The sequence below is a fragment of the Plutella xylostella genome, chromosome 10 (genome assembly GCF_932276165.1).
Source record: "Plutella xylostella chromosome 10, ilPluXylo3.1, whole genome shotgun sequence".
Lineage (NCBI taxonomy): Eukaryota > Metazoa > Arthropoda > Insecta > Lepidoptera > Plutellidae > Plutella > Plutella xylostella.
Window position 1 is genome coordinate 8,391,971 of NC_063990.1, and position 27,350 is coordinate 8,419,320.

Genomic DNA, 27,350 nt, shown 5'->3' on the forward strand with positions numbered 1-27,350 from the left:
TACTTATAAGTAAAATTGTGATATACCGTCCTAACCACTGAATCATTCAGATACATTTCTTTCTGAATATAACATATTCAATAGGAACGTGTCAACGGTGTCAACCGTCAATAAAGATCTTATTACAAATAACATCATAAGAGAAATAATATACATTTATATTATATTATACCTAGGTAGGTATTCTTAATTTATACGTAGAAATCAATCACATGACGAGAGCATAGGTGACAAAATGTTAATAAGGCTCATTAACATATGTAAATGTTATGTAAGTGCGATTTTTCACTTGTTGTAAACTTTAATTTAATTAATTTAACACTTCCAGAAAGGTTGATGGATGACCCCTTCAGCTCTTGTCGATAATAATAATTTACATGAATATCTACTTGTGAGTGTTAAGCTGTGTAAATGTGGTGTCAATACTTACAATATCTTATCTTGCTGAGATTTATGTTCTTACATTTTGCTACTGTGAGTACTTTACTGAGTTGATTTTTGTTAGGCTGCGTATCGAGTAAGTAAACTGTTCACCGCTGACTGTGCCAGGCCTGGTGTGAGGTTGAGTATGTCGAGTGTTCCCGGTTTGCTAGTTTTGTGCTCACTCTACAAACTGAGTAAATCTGAAAAAAGTATGGAATTTCTATTGTGAAAACCTATTCAGGCGAAGCGAAGATTTCAGGAAAAGCTTGTTACTTGTATTGTAATAGGATAGTTCGTGTCCTTCGCTCGTCTTTTCAATTAAGTTACTAAATTAGCCAATACCAAGTGATGTAGTCGCTGAATTACTCTCTACTCGACTAAATTACTAGCCTAGTGCGAACAAGGCTTAACTGTCATAACCTTGTGGAAATGTGATCAGGAAGCGAGTGACATCTTCGTCGTGACTTACCTACGGGTGATTCAGACGAGAAAGTTGATTTTCCCTTCACTTGTCTACAAACCTTTAATCCGACTATTGAGTCATTTTAGTAAAAAACAAGGACAATATGATGATATTTTATATGATTCGTACGTTTATGTCCGCTAATGACAGATTAATTATATTTTTCGTAAGTTTAAAGTTTAAAACTGTGTTAAAAAGATCGTCAAGAGAAGAAGGTAGGTACTTAGGGGACTTATATACCTATGGTACTGGATAACGTGATGTCTACTCCGGCATAACAAATACCTACATTGATTCAACTCTTACAGATCGCCGTTATCGTGTATTGGTAGTCTTAGGTGGTCTTAATTCTTAAAGCAATTTCTACATGTCCACTTTAATTTAAGTGCATGCGAAACGATACTTTACAGTCGTACTTTTAACCACAACTTTGTAAGTACTTAAGCAAATATTCGTAAAAACGTTACAAATATGCTGCTGAAACCTCTTTTAAAAGCAGTAAAATCAGCACTTGGCAGCTTTAGTGACTACTAAACATGTATTAAGCTCATGATGTGTCCTAAAGAGATTTTTATGTCCTAAAATCGCACCTGTGTCCTTGTTTACTAACTGTAAAACAGCTGTTATGGTTATTTAAGTTTGAAAAAGTGCTTAGTGCCTCTACTACTTACCGGAGAGCAGAAAATCATAATCGATAAAATGAAATAATAAAATAATTTAGACTATTACGTTTGTATATCTTAACTGAAATGCATACCTACCTAAACTTTATATTATATTTTATTAACACAAAAAAAGAAACTGCCGTTTTATAATTATTGCATTAAAATTCGGAAGTAACACGATCGCTGCGTATCTTTACGAAGCTAATTTTCCATAAATCTAACGGTACCATAATTATCGCATAAATACAGTCTTTTGCAAATAAGCAGCTGTTGGAAATGGTCCTTTCGACAGTTATTATGATCATTTTATGAGTATGTCACCGATATCAAACGAGTTTTGTAAAAAATACAATCTTTTACTTGTATGCCGCCTCTACACCAGGGGCGGCCAACTTGATAAGAGGCAAGATGTGTTTACAGAAATACTATGCGATCTACGAATAGTTCTTGAAATCGTACTTAAATGAAACAGATTAACCTATGTAATTTTTTTTGCTTTAATCGATTGAAGTAACGACCTGTGGGCCATTCCTTCTCCACGCTTTACATTGTTACTATTTTCCTTCCCTGCTCGAAAAAAGTTCTCCGTGGATGTAGCCTCCTACGAGTACTTTCTATAATGACAAGATAAGGTTTGAAAAGAACATAGCTCTTATTTCACAGAGCTATGTTCTTTTTGAACTAGTTAACAGCCAGCGAGCTTGTTTCCCCGTCAAAGGTTCCCGTCCCACTCAGCTTTATTTCCATAAATACCTAATTCAATATTTGCGAAGTCACACCCGTTCTTTTCCCTTCCCCTTTATTCCCAACCCCTCTATTGCCTTCCCAATCTACTATTTACAATTTTACAACGTACTTATGTATTAACTTCTATAGTATTATGGTATTAGCCATATTATTTCGAATCCAGTAATGGACGTGTGTTGACTGACGATGACATTACCTTTGAAAGTGAATCCCGAGTGAACTTGTCTAGTTGTTGCAAATTCTAAGGAAAGTTAATGTTTATTGTTACATCTGTTGTTTTGTTTTAACATTAAAAGGATATTTGTATTCTACAAACTCGGCACAGATTTTAAATAACGATAAAAATCAAAGCACGCCTTCAATTGATACAAATAGGCTAAACACGTGCTTTTATATTGTTAAATGCGATTTATTCTTTATCTTTTCTGGGTTTTCCATATTTGGCCAATAATGTTTTATTTTATATATATTAGGTATTTGTTTCTAAAATTACTATTATGTTTCGCTTACATCTTGTACGTTAAGTCTTTATTGGATAGAAAATGGGAGATAATTACTATATCAAGCTAATCGATAGAAATTTATGTAAGGATATAGGTGAAGTACCTTCATGTAGATGAAGGTATACTTACATTGTCCGTAATCAATAACATTATCAATAAATAAATCTGACCTTGGCCATGACTGAAGTTTCAAAACAGAGCAAACAGGTTCCATTGTAAATGGACTGAAAAGTCAATGTCCTGTCTGAATATCTTCCTGTTTACATTGTAAAGTAGGTAGGTACATAAACGTAATAATGAATTTTATTGTCATTTATACCTACAAATTAATAACTTATGTACCTGCAGGCTGCGTAGCAAACCACATTTTCCAGGGTTTGGTCTGTTTTTGTACAGATAAGGCAATCATTGGACGAGCCCCTGCCAAGCCTCCAGCTCCTTACATCCACCTAACTTCGACCATAATGTTACTAACACAGGGGTGTATTTCCCTCGTGTTGATAGTATAGTAAAAGTGGTAAGGTGGTAACTGGACTATGAATGTCAGGGCCGGTTGTCAGCTTGACTCAGTTGACTCCTATGAACATCGCTAATAATAATGCTGAAGCTAATATGCCAGCCCAGAGATGAACTTAAGGTATTGACAATAATTGACTATTTACGTCTTACAACTACAAACAAGTTACAAACATGAATGAGAACAATTAGGATAGGTATATGTATAAGTACCCTACAGGGTGGGAAAATGTCAATTATCTTTAGTGCTATGATCAAAAGTCCCTCCATCTAATATCATGTTAGAATGCTATCAACATGATTTTTTTAGTTCATAAAAAGAGCTCCACTGTTTTCAAGTTACGCATTTGGAATACTCGTATTTTTAATTAGTTTGAACCTGTTAAATGAATCAATCTACTTTTTACATAATTTATTGAGTTGTAAATTTTGAAATGATTAAATTGAATTGAACTTGAACTTGAATTCTCTTTTTATGGAAATATTGTAAAATGGTATATACAATTATACATATATTTCGTATATAATTTCGGTAATAAAAACTCGATTCCGTTTTTACTTTTACTACGCCGCCGCCGCGCCGTGTACCAACATCAAGTTTTTCCGACTTTTTGCCCAAAAATACAGGATAAACTCAAAAAGGCCGTTGCGATAATTGAATAAAAATGTAAACGGGGTGTCGCATCGCAACTGTCAGCAGCGAAATATTGTTAACCGAACAAGAATAATGGGGCCCAATTTATTTTCCGAAATTCCAACCTCAGGAGCGTTTCTTAAATGGAGTCGATAATTTATTCGATTACACTTATAAGGCTCGATTCTTATGGGTACACCAAAGACAGATGCAATCGATTCAGTATGTTTGCACTCGAATTTATCATTTTTAAACGGAATCGATGTTGATTTCCGAACGCCGCGTTCCTAAATGGTCGATAACATATGAAAAATACGCCGGTTGATTGATGTAATGTCGCTGCTATTATATTTATTGTCGCAAATAAATAATGCATGTGTTTGCCTGCAAGCAAAATTCTTAATAATTTCAAGGCTCATCCTGGTTATGATTGACAAATCATCAAAAAACCATTATAAACATGTAGAATTTATAAGGGTAAAGCGGAGAATCTCCAGTATTTTCCCGGCTGCATGGAGCTACAGCTACAATGGATGTACTTATATCCTTGTTTATAAGTATTATATTATGCTCTTAAATAATGACGTAACGAGAGCGAATCACAATATATGTAGAGCGTAGAGCTCATAACACTTTTTAAGCTATCCGCATGCGCGCGCAAGAGGTGACTGTCAAGGCCGAGCGTGCTTTGACCGCGACGCCTACGGAAGCTCCATGCTGTCACTAAGTCATTCGTCACCATAATGTAGGTAGGTACCTACATAATTAGCTATAATTATCATGAAATTATTCAACTTGCTATTATACCAAACAACAATATCTCAGCGATATTTCGGAGAAACTTTGTGTCTTTTTTACTTTTTCCATGCCTATCATGAATATATTTTATTTTTTGAGGAATTTCTCGACTTTCTTAGCACACTCGTTTCTTAAGCAATTTTGGACAGGTGAAAAGTACCTTTTTATTTTATTTTATTTTATTTATTAAGAAAATTTACAGCGTAAACAACAACAGCTTATATACTAACATGTTTAAATAGTAAGGCAAATTACAAATTTTCCTTCATATACTACGAAACAATGGTGCACACAAAAGTACTCAATTAAGTTAAATTAATACTAATTACATACTGTAGATTATGAACTGAAATTTATCAAGTTTATCCTAATTTGTGGAATAAATAATAAGATAAGATAGATACACAAATAAATATATAAATAAATATTTTCTTAAGAAATACCTACATAGATAATAATATGGTATACATATGTTTACATACACAAACATAACTTTATAAGTTTTAAGTAACACATGCTTAAATTATAAAATATATAAAGATATAGTGGAGTCCCCTAGTTAAGATGTTTGATTGCAGTTTTATGTATTAATTAATTGGCCTTATTTACTTCACTACTTTCGGTTATTTGATTTAGAATCTTCGTCTTGAATGCGAATTTAGTACTGTGTAGGAATATGTCGATATTGCTAAAGAATTTAATTAACTTTTAAACTTAGCCCCTTATATTTAATCCATTTTTGTTATACTATAGTTACTTACATTTTAATAATTACCTAAGTAACTATTTTGTTCCAATTCACGAGAAAAAAGGCATGCGGAGATGTCAAATCAATGTTATTGTATGCAAATTTTCGTGATTCTCAATAAGTACCGAAACTAATCAATTTTGAGTGCTGTAACACAAGTCCAATTATTAAGTTTTTTTGTGATATTGACCCACCACGTTGTTATGACGAATATCTTTAGGTGTAAAATATTGCATGTACGTTTTTGTATGAGATACCTACTTAATATAGTTAGGCGGTCGAATGGCGTAGTGGTTAGTGGCCCTGACTGCTTCGCCGAAGGTCCCGGGTTCGATTCCCGGCTGGGGCAGATATTTGTTTAAAGACAGATATTTGTACTCGGGTCTTGGGTGTTGATATTTATATTTAGTATCTATCTATCTATGTATTTGTGTAGATATATCAGCTGTCCGACACCCATAACACAGGTTCTGCCTAGCTTGGGGTCGGATGGCCGTGTGTGAGATGTCCCCACATATTTATTAATTTATTATTTATTTATAATTATCCTCTGCAGTGTGCATTGACTTAAGTAGTTCTAAGATATAAGATGGTAAAAATAAATATACAAAGTATCAAGGAATAAAATTGTATCGAATATATACGGTAACCACTTTGTATTATTGAAATTAGGATTAATTCATTTTACTCGTATGATATTTATTACGAGTATGCTCCATTTCAACACAATAAACGTAACACAGCTAAAAAAAAACGTTGAAACAGTAAAATAAGTTCAAAATGTACGCTGTAATACTTTCTCATACTTATATCCATTTGATGGTAAACATAAATAATATGTGTGAATGTAATGGGCTAAAATACTTATCGTGTAATTTTGTACCGTGACCTGTGTCAATACACAGTTGCAGCATCCTTAATTATACATTTTACTTCCTTAGTTGTTTACATACATGCTTTTCGCAGAAATTTTACTTAATTTTTGTTTGTAAAGTTAAAACTATTAACTAGGTACGTACGAGAAAACTTTATCAATAAGCTGTCTTTATTAATTTATATTACTTTACACTTTGCTAGTGCAACTTTATTCACCAAAGATGAATTAAAAATAACATCGCTTCACTCATTTTAAAATAATTCATAGCTAGAGGCCGTCCATCCTAAGCTTACTTTGCATCATTTTGTATGATCTAAGTATACATAACGTACCTATACAAGTATATTATATGGGTATTATTCATTATTGGTATTCATATTGATAATTTTTGTTTGTGTTTCCAGATGGAGCTGCGGCGCTACTCCACCCCCCGCACCTCGTTCCTCACCTGCTGGATCTTCCTGCTACAAGTATGTATGTTGCTCACCACTGTAAGATTCATAATTAGGGCCTTATTTACTTACTATTGTCTAGGAGTTCTCGAGTGGAGACCACGAACAGGCAAACGCAGCGTGGGACGCCCTCCTGCCCGCTGGACGTCCTTAGGCAGGTAGCCGGTAGTGGTTGGATGAGGACGGCCGAAGACCGAGTGTTCTGGCGGTCCTTGGGAGAGGCACATGTCCAGCAGTGGTTCATTACTGGCTGATGATGATGTTGATGGGTAAGAGAGGGTGCAGTGCAGCACCCACCGAGAGGGTTATTTTAATTCCTAATTTAATGTGAGACATGCGCATTTGGACAGTGTACTAAGAGCTGTCGGGTTATAACGAAGAAACATTTAGTCATTACAATTTGAATCGGAAAATCGTTGTAAAAACAAGAGGGCCTACGTATGGTCGTTTTTAAATCATAAGTACGTACATCTACAATTTGTTGTTTTTCGAACCCAACAAACTTTAAGGGTGTATTCTACGAGTGATTTCATCGAGAAAACACCCCCATATGTGGGGTCAAATCTCAATATTCTAGAAATGGCGGCCATTTTAAAGTTTTAGATACTTAGTTTTCATTAAAAAAACATATCTCGAGATTTAAACGCCCTACGGACATGAAATAAAATGATTTTATCCGCAAAAAGTCATCTCTATTACCATTTCTAACAAACTTATTTCTTCCTACCATCTTTATGCAGACGATCTACAGATTTATACACATGCTTCTCCTTCTGATATAGCTGAAGCAGTTAATTTTATGAACACTGACCTGACTAAAATCGTAGACTGGAGTAAACACCATGGCCTTATGGTCAATCCGAAGAAAACCCAAGTTATCCTCATCGGAAGTTCTAGGTTAATGAATAACAATTTTCTTCGGATGGTGCCGCCAATTTATTTTGACGGGGTTCATGTACCTTATAGTGATACAGTCAGGAATCTTGGCGTAATTTTTGACAAGTTTATGACATGGAGTCCTCAGCTGGAGGCGGTTAGCCGGAGGATGTTTGCATCAGGGGGATCACTTCGAAGACTACGCAATTTCCTTCCTACCTCCACCAAAATTGCTTTAGCTCAATCACTCCTTCTTCCCGTTCTTGACTACGCCGATGCCAGCTATCTTGATCTCACTGAGGAGCAACTTAATAAGCTTGAGCGTCTTCAAAATTACTGCATACGATTCATATTTGGCTTAAGAAAATATGATCATGTATCTGTATTCCGACAAAAACTCAAGTGGCTCCCAATTCGCCTTCGACGGAATACTCACATACTTTCACTACTTTATTCGGTACTGTTCAATCCTTGTTCCCCAACATACCTTAAGGAGCGTTTTGAGTTGAGATGCTCTACACATAGCCGCTCACTACGTTCATCTCATAACCTTCGCCTTCATGTTCCATCTTGCACAACTGTGTTTTATGAGGGCTCATTCACATTTCAGGCTGTTAAATTATGGAACGATCTGCCCATTGAAATCAGACTCGCACCCTCTCTACCATCCTTCAAAAACAAGCTCCGACAGCACTACTTAAATTTATCTTATCCTGATTAGAATGCACCAGCAATTATTTATTTATTTTTAATAATATTTATGTATTATTATAGAATATATAGGTATATATTTATTATAAACTATGTAGGTTTTATATATTATTATATGTAGGTATCGTTTATACTTTATATTAATGTAGTTTATAAATATCTCTTATTTTCACACGCTACCCTTTTTCATTATTTCTATGTCCTTTCAATTTGGTTGTCTGGAAGAGATTACTTTTAGTAATAAGGCCGCCGTTTGTGCTATTTATTTTCTGTTCATGTTTGTAATACTGTTTCTTTTTGTGTGCAATAAAGAGTATTTTATCTTTTATCTTTTTATCTTTATCTCTATCCAATAAAAATATGCACAACTGCTAAAAAGTTACATAAAATACCAATACAAGCACCTAATCTAGTTTTTATGACAAAGAAACAGCAAAAAATTACATTTACTTGAATAACTTTGAAAATAGCCCCGCTTTGATGGTATTTTTATGTTTTTAATAAAAAGTATTTGAAATAAGCTAAACAATGATATCAAAACCGTCAATCACTACGTCGAGGCAGTCAAAAATTATTGAAAGTTCAAAACACATCTGTGAAATGTGATTTTTTTCAAAACACAGCGATGAAAGTACTTAGACATAAAATCATGATTCAAGAATTATTGTTGATATTATATCAACAATGATTCATCTAAGTACCTTCATTACAAAGTAAATAAAGTATGAGATGCTTGTCCTATCATAATTCTATAAGTAGGAAAGTTTTTCTACTAAACATTATTTGAAAGCTCTGCCTAGTCACCCAGGTCAGTTCAGAAGGGCTAGTATGGGGCGCATTTAAGACGTGACAAGAGTTTTGCATCGCGCTCAGTCACATCGCGCAGCCTCGAGAGCGAGCGCGATGGAGAACGTTTGTCACGTCTTAATAGCGTCCCGTGCTACAGGGCCAGGTAGAAATATAAATTCGATACAAAATAAAAGAACACTAACGATTCATTTTAAACATGGGTACAGACATCGATGGCAAGATCGATGAACAAGTTATGTATCGGTTTGATTGATTCCAGAACAAGTGACATTTAGGTTTTTTACCACTACAATTTAATAACAATGTAATAAAGGAGTTAGAAAAACACTTCACTCTATCCTGTCCTGTGACTATGAGATATCATGTTGAATGTCAAGGATTTTAGAGGATCTAATAAACTACCATCTATGTACGGTGGCCTGCGCCTAAAAGTATACAGGCGGAGTTTTTAAAATAGCGATCCCTGATGATGAAGGGACCAGCTACATCTGTTATAAATCCGGGGATGTGTTGTGTGTGATGTGTGTAGCAGTGGTGTTTATGTGGATGTGCTTGAGCAGCATGTGAGCTTGAGATCGCTATTTTAAAATCGCCGCCTGTATACTTTTAGGCGCAGGCCACCGTACCTATAGACTAGAATTAAATTGTATAAGTAATTGTGAGTATACCTTACTATGAAACCGCTTTTTTGAGCGAGATTCATATAGGTAGTAGGTATACATACGATGCCATCAAAAACATTACTTGCAACTCAACCGTTAAAAGTTGTGAGATACCAAGTCTGTTTATTTATTTTGTTTCTTACTCTTAATTTTACTCAAGTACTACTTAGATTGACTAGTTAGATTAAGCTTGAGGCGAATACTTTGAATTTGTAAAATTTTATGTTCAGTTTTCATAATTTTATTTACAATTAGGTTAGGCTTCATTAGTTAAATGTAAATTTATATTATAACCCCGAAACTGAATAAATTAAAAGTTCAGATTACAGTCGTGAGCACATTTATACAAATATGTATGTACATATTTATAAACTTGCAGATGCTGGGCGGCGGGCGGCACGGCGCGGAGGGGCACGGGCGGCTCATGGACCCGCCGGCGCGCAACTCCATGTGGCGCTTCGGCTTCCCCAACCCCGTCAACTACAACGACAACGAGCTGTTCTGCGGCGGGTACGCCGGTCAGTATCCCTTCTGTGATGCACCCGGCAGTAGTTTATTACCCCTTCTGTAAAATACCCGCCATCCCAAATAGCTTCCAGTAGTAGTTTAGCAGCTCTTTTAGCTCAGCCAATCTTCACGAGCTATTCTGCGGTGGGTACGCCGGTCAGTACCCTTTCTGTGATGTACACGACAGTACCCCTTCTGCAGTATACCTCTGGCAGTAGCACCCCTTCTGTAATATACCCGGCAGTAGTTCAGTTACCCCCTTCTGTAATATACCCGGTAGTAGTTCAGTATGCCTTCTGTAATGTACCCGACAGTAGTTCGGTACCCCTTCTGTAATAAGTATATAGTAGTCAGTACCTCTTCTTCTTCTTCTTATAGTGCCTCTCCATCATTGGAGGTTGGCAGTCAGCTCTTTGCAGCGCTACCTCTTCTTACCTATCCCAATGAGGTGTTCTGCGGGGGGTACGCCGGTCAGTACTTCACAGAAAAGCTAACACGGCGCACCGTGATTAAGACGTGACAAAAGTTTAGCTTAAAAGTTTAGTCGCGCTCACTCACATCGCGCAGCTTCAAGATCGAGCGCGACGGAGAACTTTTGACACCTCTTAATAGCGCATTGTGCTAGCCCTTCAGTACCTTCTTCCATATTATGTTCTTCATGAAAAGCGAAGAACATAATATGGAATCTCTTGGGATAATCAATATCAAAACTAGACCCATAATATATTTACAACGACATACACTATAACTGTATACAATATAATTTATCTAATAATGAAACAAGTTACAACATAAAATAATCCCATACAAAAGAATTCAACGAAGAAAGTTCTATTAAATTCCCATACAAAAGAGTTCAACGAAGTAAGTTCAGTAAGAATTAATTTTATAAATACGAGTAAGTAGTATCGTTTATTGTCATCTTAAAACTGCACACATGTTAAGTATATACAGATGAACGACATGTTTCTATACAAATAACCACATCTATTGGTAAAACTGAACAGCTTTCCCAAAGAAACATAGCGTTGGATATGCCACTATAGACATGAACTATGAGGTCTGTCATTTACTATATATTACGACAAACTATAGGTATAAATCTTAATCAGCTTAGTCCAGAAACTTGTGTATTTTCCCTTATTTATTAAGAACCAAACACCATATAATTTCACGCTGTTTTATTGATCGAAGTAAGGAAAACATCTCATTGTCATCTGATAAGTACATAATCGTATTTCTGTCCTCAACACATTTAGACAACAAACAGCTTTTGAGCAAAATCAGCCTAATATATGCGCGTGCGTTGCCCCCAATCTGAATATACAGGTTGATTAACCTTTCTCGGCCTCCAAGGTCCCATTGTCACTAATATCACGAGCCTATACATAAAAGTAAGAATATACTTTGTCACATGTACCTACCTAAATCTTCAATTTGTTTTGCTACATTTAAAGTTCGCTGGCCGAGAACACCACTTTAACTTTAGGACGATAAAAGTGCCATAAATCTATGAATTGGTTCGTGACAAGATTTATTTCGCCGCTGGGTTTAAATAATAAAAGACCAACGGCTCGGTTTAGTTCTTAAATTAGAAATATACCTACATTATTGATGCATATTTAATTCAAAACCACTTACTATATTTTTTACTAAACCTGTTTATTTAAGTAGGTACGAATCAACTTATTTGTTTTCATCACATCACAACAATCGAAATATATCTTTCAGCCATTGGATATTTTTGCATTATGTCCAGCAGAGTGCGATTAATGGGGGCTGATAAATTATAATGATAATGATCGGTAAATAGACATACTTACACCAAATTTTACTCAGCAATATCTCTAGATAATGTTGATCAATTCTAACAGCGTCGAATATCCTGTACTTTTCTCCCTGCTTAACTTGTACTCACGAGCAATTAAAAAGTTCCAGTGACATATGGAACATCATCACTGAACCGACGACCTTAGGCGGGTACATAGCCGGTAGTGGCTTGATGAGCTGGCTGAGGACCGAGTGTTGTGTGGCGCTCCTTTGGAGAGGCCTATGTCCAGCCGTGGATGCATGATTATTGGCTGATGATGATGGAACAACAATGGCTGTTTGAACTTTTTCACTGCTCGTTAGTGTATTTCACTCGTCCTCTTCCCCTATAATGACTCTTGCTGGTTGCAGTCCAGTGGGTTCTACTCCTTCTCTCTATTATCTCGTCACTTCCCCTATAACAACTCGTGTTACTTGCAGTGCAGTGCGTTCTATCCTTCTATTACCACGTGTACTTCATGTGATTATCATCTATTTCACTTCCCCTCTTCCGATGTAACAACTTGTATTGCTTGCAGTCCAGTGGGAGCAGAACAAGGGCCGATGCGGCGTGTGCGGCGACGCGGACCACATCTCGGAGCCGCGACCGCACGAGGCGGGCGGCATGTACGGGAAGGGCATCCTGACCAGGCACTACGCTGTGGGACAGGTTGGTACATTTCTGTAATCACTGGAGCATCCTGTACGTTTCCCAAAAATGTAATCCAGCCATATAAATATGAGATGTATCGAAAACAGATTTTGATAAACGAATGTAGGCGTTAAATGGGTTGTCTATACACACTGCAGCTAATAAACTGTCAAGGAAAATTCTATAAAAAGTTTTCCCATAAAAATCTAAGTACTTACTTATCACTCCAATTTTGGAGTGCTGCTGAGCTTTGGCGCCTCTAGTATTTAACTTTTAAACGCTCTCGTTTAATTATTTTTTTGTAAGGTTACAGTAATTCTCCTATCTAGAGACTATCTATCAATCCCAGCCAATAAAAACGAGAAAAGAATTAAAGAAAACGAAGAGAAAAATGAATAAAATCTAACATTTTATTGGATACGTACTAGTACATAAATAACCACCGACAAGTGGCATATGTAAGTACAACTTACAAGCTTTTACCGCGTGAATAAATTACATGACAACAAGATGAGTTGAATATAACAAGCTGGTAACTCACTCGGGATAATCCTCTTAAAACGGATTAAGTGAAACGATAAGGTTGCTTTTAAAGTTGAGCTTATTGGGAGTTAATTATCAGTAAATAATCTCAAGGCAAAGTTGCGTAGTCGCTTCGGTGTCGCAAATTGATACATTTTATTAGTTAGTACCTCTAGGATGAGAAACTATTTACATTTATATACTTAATTAATAGCCTATGTATTATAGAGATTTATACATAAATCCCGAAAATGCTTGGAGGGTTATTTCGAAAAAACAGGCATTAATTGTCTAGAATGCGTAAACAATTTTTTGTGTCTTCTGCACAATAGGGGGAAATTGACACTGGCTGTTTTTCCAATAAACCCCTTAAATATGATGTCTGATATAAAGTCATAGGGAGTTAAGCAATTCCAAAATAATAAAAACTAAAGCCATAATTGTTCCATTTCCAGGAGATCGAGGTGGAGGTGGAGCTGACGGCCAACCACCTCGGCACCTTCGTGATCAAGCTGTGCCCCAACAACAACCCGCGCCAGGAGGCCTCGCAGGAGTGCTTCGATAGGTATTTGACTGTAATTTTTAGGTACCTTATGGTTTTTTGCCCTATTGAAAAAAGCATCAGATATGCCTGTAGAGCTAGGTTTTCTAACTACTTTTGGACTCCCGAAACACCTCCTTTTCTTCAGTTAAGACTATGATGTTACAGTTAAGTACGATCTTCTATGTGCCCCTGAAGGCTTTTGGTTACGTGCTAATTGATATTTAGACATATACCTAGGTAAATATATACTCGCAAAACTTTAGGAATGACGAAGTCCGAGGAATTCGTTTTCAGTCATAATAAAAAAACACGCAATCACGCCTTGTACTAATGTACTCCCTTGCGGGGTAGGCAGAGGTGCATTGCTGTACCCACTTTTCGCCAGAGTGTTATGTTAGTCCCAATGTAATAGGGGGCGGGCCTATTGCCATTTTACGGGCACATCCAAGACCCGAGAACAAATATCTGTGTTTTAACAAATATCTGCCCCAGCCGGGAATCGAACCCGGGACCATCGGCTCAGTAGTCAGGGTCACTAACCACTACGCCATTCGGTCGTCTAAGTCACAATAATCTTGTTACAATAACGCTTTTTCGGTTAGTGTCACCATTTACAGCAGTAGCAGATTGTCTGCTGATAATAATGAAAACTAACCTCATTTACCTCCAGGTACCCGCTATACATCACTGGTACTCGCGAGGACCGGTTCCTCATCCCGCTGGACACGGCCAAGAAGGAGATCTTCCGCTACCGGGTGCGCCTGCCGCCCTACGTCACCTGCACGCAGTGCGTCATGCAGTGGACTTACTATACCGGTGAGGGAATCGCGAATAATGGTGGAAACTACAGGATGTAAAATACACTCACGGGCAATGAAATAGTTCCACTCACAAAATGCCCACACCAAACGACCCCAATTTTTTCAAACATTAAATTTAAAACTTTAGCAAAATATTACCGTTTTTAGCTGGTAATATCCTGATTCTCTGATAAATGTACTTTAATCAAAAATGGCGTCATTAAGCTAGCCTTTTCCGTCTATGAGGAATTTGGTGCTTATCTCAGTGGAACCTTTTCATTGCCCGGGAGTGTATATAGTGAGGGAAGTTTAGGTACCTTTATTTTTTAGGTACCTACCAGATCTGATAGCTGCTGTTGCAGAAGACTATACCTGTTGATAAGTTGTAGTGATCGAAAGTCTCTTTATGAACCGACAAAGGTTTATGCTCTTTTATACCATCGTGAAAGCATGTAGATATCATTGACATACGAACACCTTCCAGGGTATGTTTTATTAACCCTGAAATCGAAAGTACATGACTCACAAAGCTCATCCTAAAAGTTTCACGATAAATGCTCGGTTTGTTTTCGTTTTCAATGTCGTAGTGCCGCATCAATAAGACGAAGATCATTCTAATTAACCTCTCACACAATGTTCCAGGCAACATGTGGGGAGTATGCGAGAACGGCACAGAAGCCGTGGGCTGCGGGCGCTCCGAGACGTTCCGCAACTGCGCCGACGTGGCCATCGTCACCAGCACGGGGGGGCTCCCACCAGCCTTCGCCGGCGACCTGAGGAGGGACAATCCCTTCCTGCTGTACTACAGGGACCTCAGGATGCCCACCAATGTGTTCCCGCTTGTCGTCAGGTAACGGCTGGGGTGGCATTGGTTGTCTGAAAGCAGTTATATTTATCTACATATTAGTACTTTCAATTTCCTATATATATTATACCTTTAGTTTAAATGCAGTAAATGATATATAATTCTTGTTACCTATCGCAAAACTAAATTTTCCTATCTAACGCTTCTTATAATTATATCTATAAGTAAAATTTAACAACTTGTGTTTAAATCCGCTGCTTTTCTCTTTTTCCTTTTATACCTACCTATTATACGTATTTATATTTAAATCTATAATGCTTCTTTACGCTTTTTAATTTTCAGGGATGTCTCAAAAGACCTGCAGAAAGAACCGTTACGTATAATTAGGTAACATCAACTGTAAATACACTTACAAAAAATGCAATATGAAAATTTGTTTTATACACTGCGCGTAATTAACAGCAACTTTATGTCATTTGATTTTTCTCTTTCAGCAATGATATATCAGATGTTGACTATGAGGAGGCGAATACACATGAAGTTATTAGGTATTTTTGTTATTTACCCCCCTTTTGGTCCCTCCTGGTGGAAGGAATCCCCAAATTGGGCGTCGTGTGTCTTGTGTACATAATACATGTGTTGTGTGTGTGTCCGACTGATGTATATTATGTGACTAACTTTCACCTTGTTTTTATGTACTTATGTTGTAGTTTGTGTCTAACCATGATGTTAAATAGAATGTTTTGTGTCCTACGAGAGTATACAGTATACTCACTAGGTATGCCTCCCTGCTATTTGTACATTGTTGGTGTGCCAATTATCCTTGTGAAATAATATGTGTTGTGACTAATAATGCAGATAATAAGAACTCATGTAAAGCTAACACGATGTAAGTTAAGTTTGAGTTGAAGTTTGATGCTGAAGAAAACTACCTGAGTATACCTATGTATATCTGTCCATAGTTTTTATACTTTGTACATTTGTGCTAATACCTCATTTACTCATTTCGTTATCTAATATTGGTATGACGATGACTGCTTAGACGACATGCCATCATCATACTTAATACCACAGAACAGTCCACATGACTAACACCTCTGTTCCTATGTCCACAGGGACCAAGTCTGCGTGCCGTCGTTCAGCTTCCGCAGCCTGCCGGGCATGCTGAGCTGGTGCCAGACCAACTGCCTGCGCTACCCTCCCAACTGCCCCGAGGCGCTGTGCTCTTGCCCGTGAGTATACACTGAGACTGAGGAAAGTGTGATATATGTATGTATGACCCTCTTGATATGATGTTCGAATGGCGTAGTGGTTAGTGGCCCTGACTGCTATGCCGAAGGTCCCGGGTTCGATTCCCGGCTGGGGCAGATATTTGTTTAAAGACAGATATTTGTACTCGGGTCTTGGGTGTTGATATTTATATTTAGTATCTATCTATCTATGTATTTGTGTAGATATATCAGCTGTCCGACACCCATAACACAGGTCCTGCCTAGCTTGGGGTCGGATGGCCGTGAGATGTCCCCACATATTTATTTATTTATTTATGTTCTTTGGGGTGAGGAAAGCCAAGGACAGAGTGATATGGCGTTCTTGGGGAGAGTTTGGAGCCCTCTGACATTGGCTGATGATGATTAACACGTATTGTTTGCGAGTTTGTAATATTTGGAACTTCATTTTACGCGAATTCTTTAAAGGGGATTCCTATATTATTAAACCTAGCCCTTTTTCCCGACAGCCTGTATTTAAGTACATTATTTAGCATTAAGTCCACCCTTTGTACTTTTATTTGTAATACATATTTGTACAATAAAGAATTAAATAATAATAATAATTATTAAACAAAACTCCCCGTCAACCCCAGGGCCAAGTCGAGAGTAGGTTTGTTGGGTTGGTATCCATATCCATGCTATCCATAAGAAGACAGTTGTGTACCGAAGCCTTTTACATACATGTTAGATTGCCTTTCTGATTTGCATTCTCGAGATGAGTTCTTGTGTACATTGCGGTTGTCAATGTTTGCACTTTCTTTCACCTCTTGTTTTGCTGATAAGACAGTGCATGTTGTGTTGTGTTTTCTTTAAATATTTTAACTTTCTTTAAGAAATTTATATGTATACGTAACTTCTCACGCATAGGCTTCCACTGAGACCCACCTCGTTATGAAAACTGTAATCATAAAATAATGTAGGTAGGTATCTATATCTACCAAGAACCATTGTCCTATGAAAACGTTGTCGAGATTTTATGTAGATGTAACATGGTATAACCCAGTGATTGTTTTATTTTCCAGGCAAGTTTGCGAAGCGATAGGTGAGATAGAGGGGAGAGAGGGGGCGGATGTGTACTGCATGGATCAGTGCATAGTGTACCCGCCGCGCTGCCCCACCGACAGATGTCGCTGCTACTAATACCGAATCTACTATGAAGTTGCCATTGGACAGAAAAAAACCGCCGAAACATTCACATAGATGGCGATAGTAGTACATGTTTTTAACATCATTTAAATTTGATACATCTGCATTTTAGAAAGTTGTTGAGTGAGTCGTAGCATTATTTTCTTAGTTAAGTAGGAATAATTACTTTACGTGCCATACTATATGTGCGAGAAATATCTGATACTTTAATACGTTGAAAGTCTTTGCATTGCAATTGCTATAAATTTACAGTACTTACCTATGTATTATATCCACCTCATCCACTGATTTGTATATAACAACTAAGAATTTTATATACAGAAATAAATAAATGTTTAAATATACTTTCCTAACTTTTTAATTTTTAGTGACTATGAAATTAAAATGTTGTGTAAACTAGTTAGTTACTCGACGTAAAATTTTACAATTATGTCTATAGTCATAATATTAGTCTACCACCATTTCACAATACCTAGCAGCTACCTACCTAAGTATCTACCTATTGACCCTCTATAACGGTCATATCCTCTATAATTCGGTATGTTAAGTAATTTTATGGTGATTGTTTTTATAATTTTAAATTGAAGTATGTTGGAAGTTGAGACACTAATTTGAATATTTTTTATTTTACTGCTCTCGTTAATTTAATAAAAAATAATTAAAGATCGGCTCTTCGACGATTTTATGACGTCATTCGCTACCATGCAGCCGCTGACGTCATCAAGATCGTAACTCTGTGAATATTTACACTTTAGATTGACAGAAGTGACATTTAACAATTGAACATTTTTATTCTCTTTGGTTGAAACTTTAACCTTGCGCAGCGTCTTGAAGGACAAATTATATTTTCATTTTTGATAAAATAATCGGAATCCTTGAATATTTTATATTTTTAAGAATGAGACACTTATTAAGAAGATAATATCTCGAAACGGTTTTGGAATTAGCATCAAAAAATTTTACTTAACATACCGAATTGGTTACCATCTACCGTGAAAGATAGTTTTGACCGGTTTTATGGTTCTAATAAAATAGAAGATAGGAACAGCCTACACACTAACTTGGTTGTTTGGACTTTTACTGCCATCCTGAGCCCTAGTAGCACTAGCCGAGTAATGTAGTTCTTGTTGAAACTTATAGATTGCAGTTAATTTAACGACATCTGTCGTCGAATAGGATAAATAACTTAGCTACAGAAGAAATCACTAGATGGCAGCACTATCGTAATGCTATACTAACGACATCTGTTGTCGAATAGCATACATAACTTAGTTACAGAAGTGTTTGCTAGATGGCAGCATTATCGTAATGCTATACTAACGACATCTGTTGTCGAATAGAACACATAACTTAGTTACAGAAGTTTTCGCTAGATGGCAGCATTTTCGTGGTGCTACACTAGTGACATCTAGTATTCAATAGTAAAGATACTTTCTTCTATAGTGTATTTTTGTGTAACTAGAGGGCAGCACGAGTATGAAGAAAAATGTATGTTCAAAGTTTTATTTTTGCACTTCATGTTCTGTTTTTCATTTCTCTATTTAAGATTTTCCATCTTAACTTCATAAGTATAGCAAAAAACACAAATTGCTATATTCAACAGTTACACATTTTTTATATTTATAGTAGATTAGTAGGTATTTAGAACCATTATCATAAAATAAGGTGCAAAAACAATACTCAATCTGACAATTGATTTGATAACACTTGCCGTGTTTTATTGAATTTGTTATCAAAGAAGGAAAACTACGGATTTAATATTTTATTGTGCTAACGATCAGCCTAAAAATGGGTGATATAAATGAAGATGATTTAGAATTTCGTGGAGGTACTTTACAACTTTCCACCGACCACAGTGGCCACGACAATGGTGATAATAATCGCAATGCAGGTTCGGAAAATTTAAGTCGTGTAAGACCTCCTAACACTACGAACCCTTCTGTTCTATCTGGAGCTAACTCCTTGTCATCTTCTTCTACATCAGTTACCGGTAAGTGTATAAATCTGAGGCTGCTTATCAATTCGAAAAGTCCACAAAAATATCGTGATATTTATCACCTTCATTAACATCCGCAGGTGTAATCTGGCTTATGATTAAATTTGTTATAAACAACCCCAAAAGGCTCATACGCAACACCTTCAAAGGTAAGCGAGCCTTCCAATAGATTGTAGGTACCTTTGTCTTTGTTCTTATTTCATTCCAGTTTGAATTCAGTATTCATCTAATTTTATACCTTTTAAAGCACTAGTAGCAAAATTCTCAGTAGTAATATTCATTTAATTTGACTATTTCAGATGCTAGAACAGGCAATGCTGAACAGAATGAAGCCAGAGCCAACCCGACTGAGGAGCCACCAACCGTGTACCCGCGGTACGATGTGCCATTCAACAAAGAGAACATTCAAGACTTTTTCACATTCCGTAAAGGTGTAGTGGAAGCCGCCATACAAGAGTGCATTACAATTCTATTGTTTCCTGAAGATGGAGAGTATCTAGGATCTTGGTTGCTGACTGAGTAAGTTGTAGTTCCTTACAATATTTTTTCCATATGATAGAACTTCTGTCATCTCTATACCTACCTACATCATCATGGTCAGCTTTATAAGATAGCAACTATCCACTGCAGCTCTTAAAATATACCTAATATGAAAATACTATTCTATTCTGTATTACCTGCTGTCCTGTACCTGTCTCACTGGAATGGAACCCTTGTGAATAAGTTCTTCCATTTTTTTTATCTTCAAACTACTTTAATCTCCAATAACTGGCTATTATAGACTCCCATATTGTCTGATTTCTAGAATAACCCTATGGGACAATGAGAAGGAGAGGATAGTTCTGCTCACATCTCGGCTAGTGATGACCATCAAGTATGACTTCATTGCCATGAAGCAGCTAGACTTCAAGAAGACCTACCTGGATGACCTGGACACCATTGTCATTGGAGAACTAGTTTACCCACCATCTTCTTTGGTCCCGTGAGTTGTCACAGCATTCATTTAGCCTTGTGAAAAGCAAAACCTATTTTACTTCATATCTGCAAACAGGAGATCAGTCTCTACACTATGAGCATACTGAGAGGCTTACACTGAAATCAAACAGGTTTTGCATATATTGTATTTAAGTACATTCATGTATTGGTTAGGTTAGGTAAAAAGTCCAATAACATAATTGCCAAATTAATTAGATTGTTTGTCCTATGACCCCTAAACGGGTGGACTGAACTGGCATGACCTTCTATTTATGCATATTATGGATTGGAATCAGATCTGGCCATTCTTTACCCTGGAACCCATGGGGTAACTGAGGCAAAGTGAAAGGATTAAGAGCTTTTTTAAAATAAGGAAAAGCTATATGTATAAATCTCCCAAAACTTTTTTTATAAGCAAAACCAATCACCCATGACTTACCATAGAATATAATTCACACAATAGTCGTCTGAACGGCATCGCGACGGGCGTGACCACGGTGGTGAAGGACTGCGTGATCGACCGGCTGTGCCGCCGGCCCCCAGAGGAGGAGCCCGAGCCCTCTAAACTGTTCGATCCCAAGTATTTCCAGCCTAGGTACCTTGAGACTTGAGTTGCTGTAGACTCACGCTGTTCTTTCTTACAAGTTTTTTTTTGCCGCTTCGTGTTTTAGATTGTATTTTTAATACCTACTAATAGTGTTTTATAATTATTTTTTCTGGTTTAACACGTTTAACACATTTACTATTCTTCATATCATACGATACCTAACAACTACTATATGTACCACTAACATGAAGAGCCATTAATCCATAACACACTGATAAACCATTAACCCATCAGTTAACTCACACTAAGGTAAGAACAATTTACACATCATGATAATATTTATTAGTATCGCACTATAAATTTTGTGCAAATTACAATATTCAACCAATTAGGTTGTAGACAGTAGTGCTTTATACACTTAAGTACATTATGTACACATATCATTGCTATCATTCAGTTGCCATTCGCCATTCATTTTGCTACAAGTAGACCATACACATACGTCTTATTATAAAACGAAGACTAAATGTACTTCTGGTTGTAATCCGGCTTTAGGCTACTGATTTATATGAAATCTCTGAACTATACCGGTTCAAAACCAGACCTATATTTAGTCTTCGTTTTATAACAAGGGGCAGCAGGTCTACATTTCTAAGTTCCCTGACGCTTGTATGCACAGGGAGCGCAACCTGCGCGGCGTGCGGCTCATGTGGAACAAGGGCGAGCCGCTGCCCATGAAGACCGTGTGGAACCCCTTCAGCCAGGATGTGCCATTTATCACCTTCGCGTCGCATCCGATATTCTGGCATAAAGGTTTGTGTTCTGATAGGTGACGTGAAATAATTACCAAGCAATGAAATGTGTAGTAGCCTTACAAAAAATATATCGTTTATGTAAGGATAAATATTAAGGACAAATATTAAGGATAAATCCGGTTTCTCAAGGTGAACTATATGGCTCTGATCATCGTTTGACAAACTTTTTTAAGCAAACATGTCCAATGATACTTCGCCTATCCATTCCATCAATTAAAACTTGATCAATTTGCAAAAAATGATGTAGTGTTTAATAACGCTGGTTGTTTGCTGCCTTGCCTGGATTATTGATAGACAGATTTATAACATAAAATATCCATAATCTACGTTTCTCAATCACCTCTAAATTTCCTTCGCAGCAATCGACGCGACCCTAGAAGAGCGCGCGACATACGACATGGAAACCTTCGCTGTGAAACTCCAGCGCGCCATCGAAGCCATGCAGTCGTCTTCGTGCTGCATCCAGCACGCGGAGATCGTGATCCAGAGCTACGTGGGGGTCACCTCGCTGCTGCACAACAAGACCGGCATGGGCTTCTTCAAGTGCAGAGGGAAATTCAGCTTTTAAATTTAAGGTTAGGTTGGTTAGTGGATGGCTAGATTTGGCAGTGAAGAAAAACAAACGGGTTTGTTTTATATCATTTGATTTATTTTTTGGATAGTGAATGGCTAGGTTGCAGGTCGCAGTGAGGATACGAATAATGTTTTTTTTTGTATCATTTGAGTTGGGGAATGGAATTGGTAGAATGTACATTCGGTACTAAACACAGTAAGAGTTGGGTAATTTAATGCTCATAGAATAAATGTTTGGACGGGCATGATTATGCGAACGTAAGCGTGTGTCTTCGTTTGTTTTACTTAGGGTCTGTTTCACAATGGCTACCTGTGAAGCGTGTGTCTTCTTTTGTTTTACTTAGGGCCTGTTTCACAATGGCTACCTGTGGGATAAAAGACATGCTGTCACTGTCTAAAATATAATTACAGATTGTGGTATAAACCCTTAAAGTGTAACTAAGCTTATATAAATATATATATATACCTAGACATACCTGCATGATAACATTGTAGTGTGCGATGCTGCATCGCATTTTTTCGTCTGATTTCCAGAAGACACTACCTATTCCATGAAAGGCATATTACACAATATTTTAAAGGAAATTGGTACTATAAGTACCGTTACGGGAAGATTACTTACTAATTTATTTCATGTTATAATGTATAAAAACTATGATTGAATCAATATTTGTTCACGTGTGAAGTAAAACCACTACATATTTTCATCATCATCATCACGACCCATTACGTCCCCACTGCTGGGGCACGGGTCTCCTTCCAATGAAGGAAGGGTTTAGGCCTAGTCCACCACGCTGGCCAAGTGCGGGTTGGTGGACCCCAACACAAGCAAGCTTGTGCTGAGAGAGTTGTCGGGTAAGTGGGCAACCCGACTGTCAGATGTTTTCAAGCCGCCCGAAGGCCTCTGACCAGGCTTAACGACTGCTGCCGAAGCGGGACCCACGGCTTAACGTGCCGTCCGAAGCACGGAAGCGTCCAGAAAAGCACCACTTGAAATTGGTCACCCATCCAATGGCTGACCGTGTCAGTTGTTGCTTAACCTCAGCGATCAGTTACGATCACTGAGGCCCGCTCGACTACGGACGCTTCATATTTTAGTAGGTATATATATAAGGTATTTTTTTTTTCATTATGTGTGGTATTTTTGAACTGCATTGCTCAGATCATTTCAGGCCTTAGCTGCAAGGAATTCAGTATTATAGAAAAAAATATTGAAGATTGGCCAATCAAGGAAATTTAGAAATGGGAAACAAAATTTAGATTTTTACGAAAAATATAATTGCAGCAGTGATATTGATAAATAGAAATATTTACGTTGAATTGATATTGAAACCGAGATTCATAATTAATCAATGAACTTAATTATTTTCCTTTCCTATCTACATTGCCTTAGGTATTCATAGCAATCCCAAAAGGCCTATTAGCATAAAATTTGGTAGGTAATCTAGATTTTGTTTAATATAGGCTCCAAACGAAAATGTTCATAAAATGAAATAGTGTACCTGGGTACCGATCTCGGTCTACTAGTCAAAATAATAATAATAATTATATGTAAGTAACTACTAAATTAATCCAAATTTAGAACACATAGACGTAGCTATGTATCTGTATCGAAGGTCTACATACTTGGAAATGTCTAATGAATGTATAATGTGCGATTTAGCATTTGCTAAAATATCGTATGGGAATACTTACCAAACTATAATATGTAGATTGAAGTTGAATGGTTGATAAGCGTTGTTATTATTAAAATATTTATGGTTATAGTGTAGCTTTTACATGTAGCTAATTAATTATTGGTTAAAATAAATTACAGTACAGTACATGGATATTTATTTTTTAAATTTGTTAGTTAAAGTTTAACTGATTGTGTCTTAAGTGCCATTTGTTATCGCTTAGTTGCAGAAAGTGCCATTAAGCTAATGTCGGCATTAAATCTATGTCTGTCTCTTTCTATCCGTATACTGTCAAAGCAAGGCAGCTATACATTTAAAGCCGTCGTTACCTTAAAGCCCCTTTCTGCAAGTCATCGTAAAATAATTTTTGTAGCTTGTCATTACCTACCACATTTTATTATTTGTAAGAGCATTTGTGATATTTTTTATGTCGTGGCTGTGTTATAGTTATAAATTATAATTTATTATTATCATTTACATATTTACTTTATCCGCTTTGATTAAACTGCCTAGTAAAGGGCATTATTATGAACCTATGTATAGTTAAAAAGATTATCTATTTACAAATTAACTTAATGTGTTTCCTCACTTATGTAAGAAAAATTAACATAGTTAACATCTCCATTACTTGCTTTAATTGTTGTCACTTTAATCTATACATATTTACGTTTTGTACCTACTGTTATTCCATATTTACACATTTTATTAGATTAAAGTTATGGTTCCATTTTAAATAAAATAAGTTTTCAAATCTCAATAAGCATTTCATTTATTGCAACAAAACCTGCGGCCAATTAGTTAATAATTAACTGTGGACTTATTAAAAAAACTGTCTACTAAGAAGAAACAAAATCAGTATCGTCCCAGTCTGGGGGAAAATCGCAATTGTTCCAGAAAGAGTCCGATATGTTAGCAGAAGGAATATACTCGTCATTAGATACTTGTCGGACATATTTTATGTTTTCTATCCACGACAGGTCTGTCTCGATGTAAGGCTCAGGTCTCGAAGCCGCAGGCGTCTTTGCCGAACCATCAAGAGCGTTTTTGCTGTCTTGACGGATTTTCAATGGATTTTCTTTACTCTTCGCAGCATCCGATGTATTTGTCAACTCATTTTCATTGATAACCGCCATAGCAATGGATTTGTTTTTAGTTAAAGTGGCCTTCTTGCCACTTTCTCTCACTGATGTTATTTTAGCTGGAGGTTTGAACTTTCGCTTGGCATTTGTTTTCGTAACTTTATTTGGCTTAGGTTTTCCATCTGGTTTCATTTTATTCTCTTTAAACTCCGTTGATACGGGTGTTTTGGGTTCTATTGGAGGTTTAAAACCATTTATGCCATTTTCGTTGACATTAGTTTTACTTATACCAGTGTGAACTAGATTTACAGTCAAATCTTTTTCGTATTCCTCGAATCCTTGTGCACATGAGTCAAAATCTTCAATTGCTGCATGTTGATGCTGTATTTTATTATTAGATACAGTACCATATTCATGTACGGAAAGATGAGATATACCTCTAGATACTTCTGCGACACAACTGTGATTCGAAGATCTTATTTTACTAACCTCTTCAACGTTCCCGATCATTTCGTCGGTTAAATCTATGGTTAAATCATTGCGTAAATCAACAGTGTCTCCCACTTGATAAAATTCCGCACCTTTCTTTGTATTTTCAGGTGGAACCCCTTCTATCGCATGTCTATCTGATATGAAATGTGCCCGTGATTCAGAGAAAACATCAATATCTGGTGTAAGTTCATTTGAATGGCTATTGTCATAAGTATCTGTGGTTTCCATGCGAAGGTCTTTGTCTTCCTCGATTATGATTTGTTTCATAACTCTTGTTAGCTTTTCAACTACCTGTAGGTTAGGTAATATTAGCTTAGTAAATAGTACTTACATAAAAAAAAATTACACTATTAATCATTAGTACTGCACGGAACGGTGACGTAACATCTGTTCGTTGGATGTAGGTACCTACCTACGCCCAAGAGAAATCGCTCTACAGTTGAAAATGGCTCTGCTCATTTTCTGGCTAACGGGGCTACCTACGATGTGTTTCTAGCCAAACAAGAATATAGTCTAGACCTAGAGACACTACTAGATACTTGCCTGTAGTGACTGCACATCTTGACATTGAGCTTTCAGTTCCATCACCTCATGCAAGTAGCCGCGCGCCTGAACGGCAGATATATTCTTGTTTCTGTAGACGTGGTCATCCACGCGAAGACTTATTTCCATTAGTTTCGTGGTTCGTTGCCGTTTCTAGGAGAAAGCAATAGGTTCATAAAAGTTCATTTCGGTTAAAAATAAAACCTACCCATATACTTAAACTGCATAACAAACCCAAGTAGGTAGACTTAACAAAGTACAATTTCAAATTAATAATTTCTCACCTCCTTGATGTTTGCACTACCTCTGCGATTTTTTAGATTTTTCCGGGGCATTATTCCGTTTTGTAGCTCTAGGAAGAGCTTAGTTCCTATACCTATACGTACTGAGGCACTGAGCAATTGAATTATCCTACTGTATTCTATCTTTCTTTAAGTTCCTGAGAGGCATACCATAAATAGAATAAAACAGTAGAAAACAATCTGCTCTGCTGTTTACTGAAACGAAAAATGCCAACTTTTTCCCGCCTTTTTAACTTAAGTACTTTAGTTGTGACTTTTTTACTCTATTAAATTTATATATTTTTTTAACAGCCAAGTTAGTTAATTCAGTAGAAATATGCCGTGAATTCCCAATGTGCAAAATTACTGGAAGTGATAAATCTGGCTTATCTGAAGCAGAATTTCCTTTAATGATTTGTTGAAATTACTTAT

At 36.8% G+C, this 27,350-nt stretch overlaps 2 protein-coding genes across 7 annotated transcripts in view; both read left to right on the forward strand.

Moving 5' to 3' along the window:
• LOC105381531 overlaps positions 1-18,285 on the forward strand; it is a 31,720-nt gene extending 13,435 nt beyond the window's left edge. Inside the window, exons 2-11 of one of the 3 annotated variants that reach the window (XM_048623651.1) lie at positions 6,779-6,844; positions 10,265-10,403; positions 12,741-12,871; positions 13,831-13,940; positions 14,590-14,735; positions 15,362-15,569; positions 15,867-15,911; positions 16,019-16,072; positions 16,640-16,756; positions 17,818-18,285. In XM_048623651.1, coding sequence (XP_048479608.1) covers positions 6,779-6,844; positions 10,265-10,403; positions 12,741-12,871; positions 13,831-13,940; positions 14,590-14,735; positions 15,362-15,569; positions 15,867-15,911; positions 16,019-16,072; positions 16,640-16,756; positions 17,818-17,935 — 1,134 coding nt within the window. In that variant the 3' untranslated portion in view covers positions 17,936-18,285. The remainder of the gene's footprint in view (positions 1-6,778; positions 6,845-10,264; positions 10,404-12,740; positions 12,872-13,830; positions 13,941-14,589; positions 14,736-15,361; positions 15,570-15,866; positions 15,912-16,018; positions 16,073-16,639; positions 16,757-17,817) is intronic. The other 2 variants (XM_048623653.1, XM_048623654.1) reach the window with 2 other exon arrangements.
• Positions 18,286-19,613: 1,328 nt separating this feature from the next.
• Positions 19,614-23,462, forward strand: LOC105381530 (tumor protein p63-regulated gene 1-like protein). 4 transcript variants are annotated; one of them, XM_011551270.3, is made up of 7 exons: positions 19,614-19,931; positions 20,018-20,086; positions 20,237-20,456; positions 20,743-20,919; positions 21,376-21,507; positions 22,139-22,272; positions 22,634-23,462. In XM_011551270.3, exons 1-7 carry the CDS (start codon positions 19,730-19,732, stop codon positions 22,840-22,842), a joined length of 1,143 nt encoding a protein of 380 aa, XP_011549572.2. In that variant the 5' UTR covers positions 19,614-19,729; the 3' UTR covers positions 22,843-23,462. The 4 variants fall into 4 exon arrangements, with proteins under 4 accessions (XP_011549572.2, XP_011549574.2, XP_011549576.2 ...); XM_011551272.3 differs by having other exon boundaries at positions 21,376-21,480; XM_011551274.3 differs by lacking the exon at positions 21,376-21,507 and having other exon boundaries at positions 19,616-19,931.
• The last annotated feature ends 3,888 nt before the right edge of the window (positions 23,463-27,350 follow it).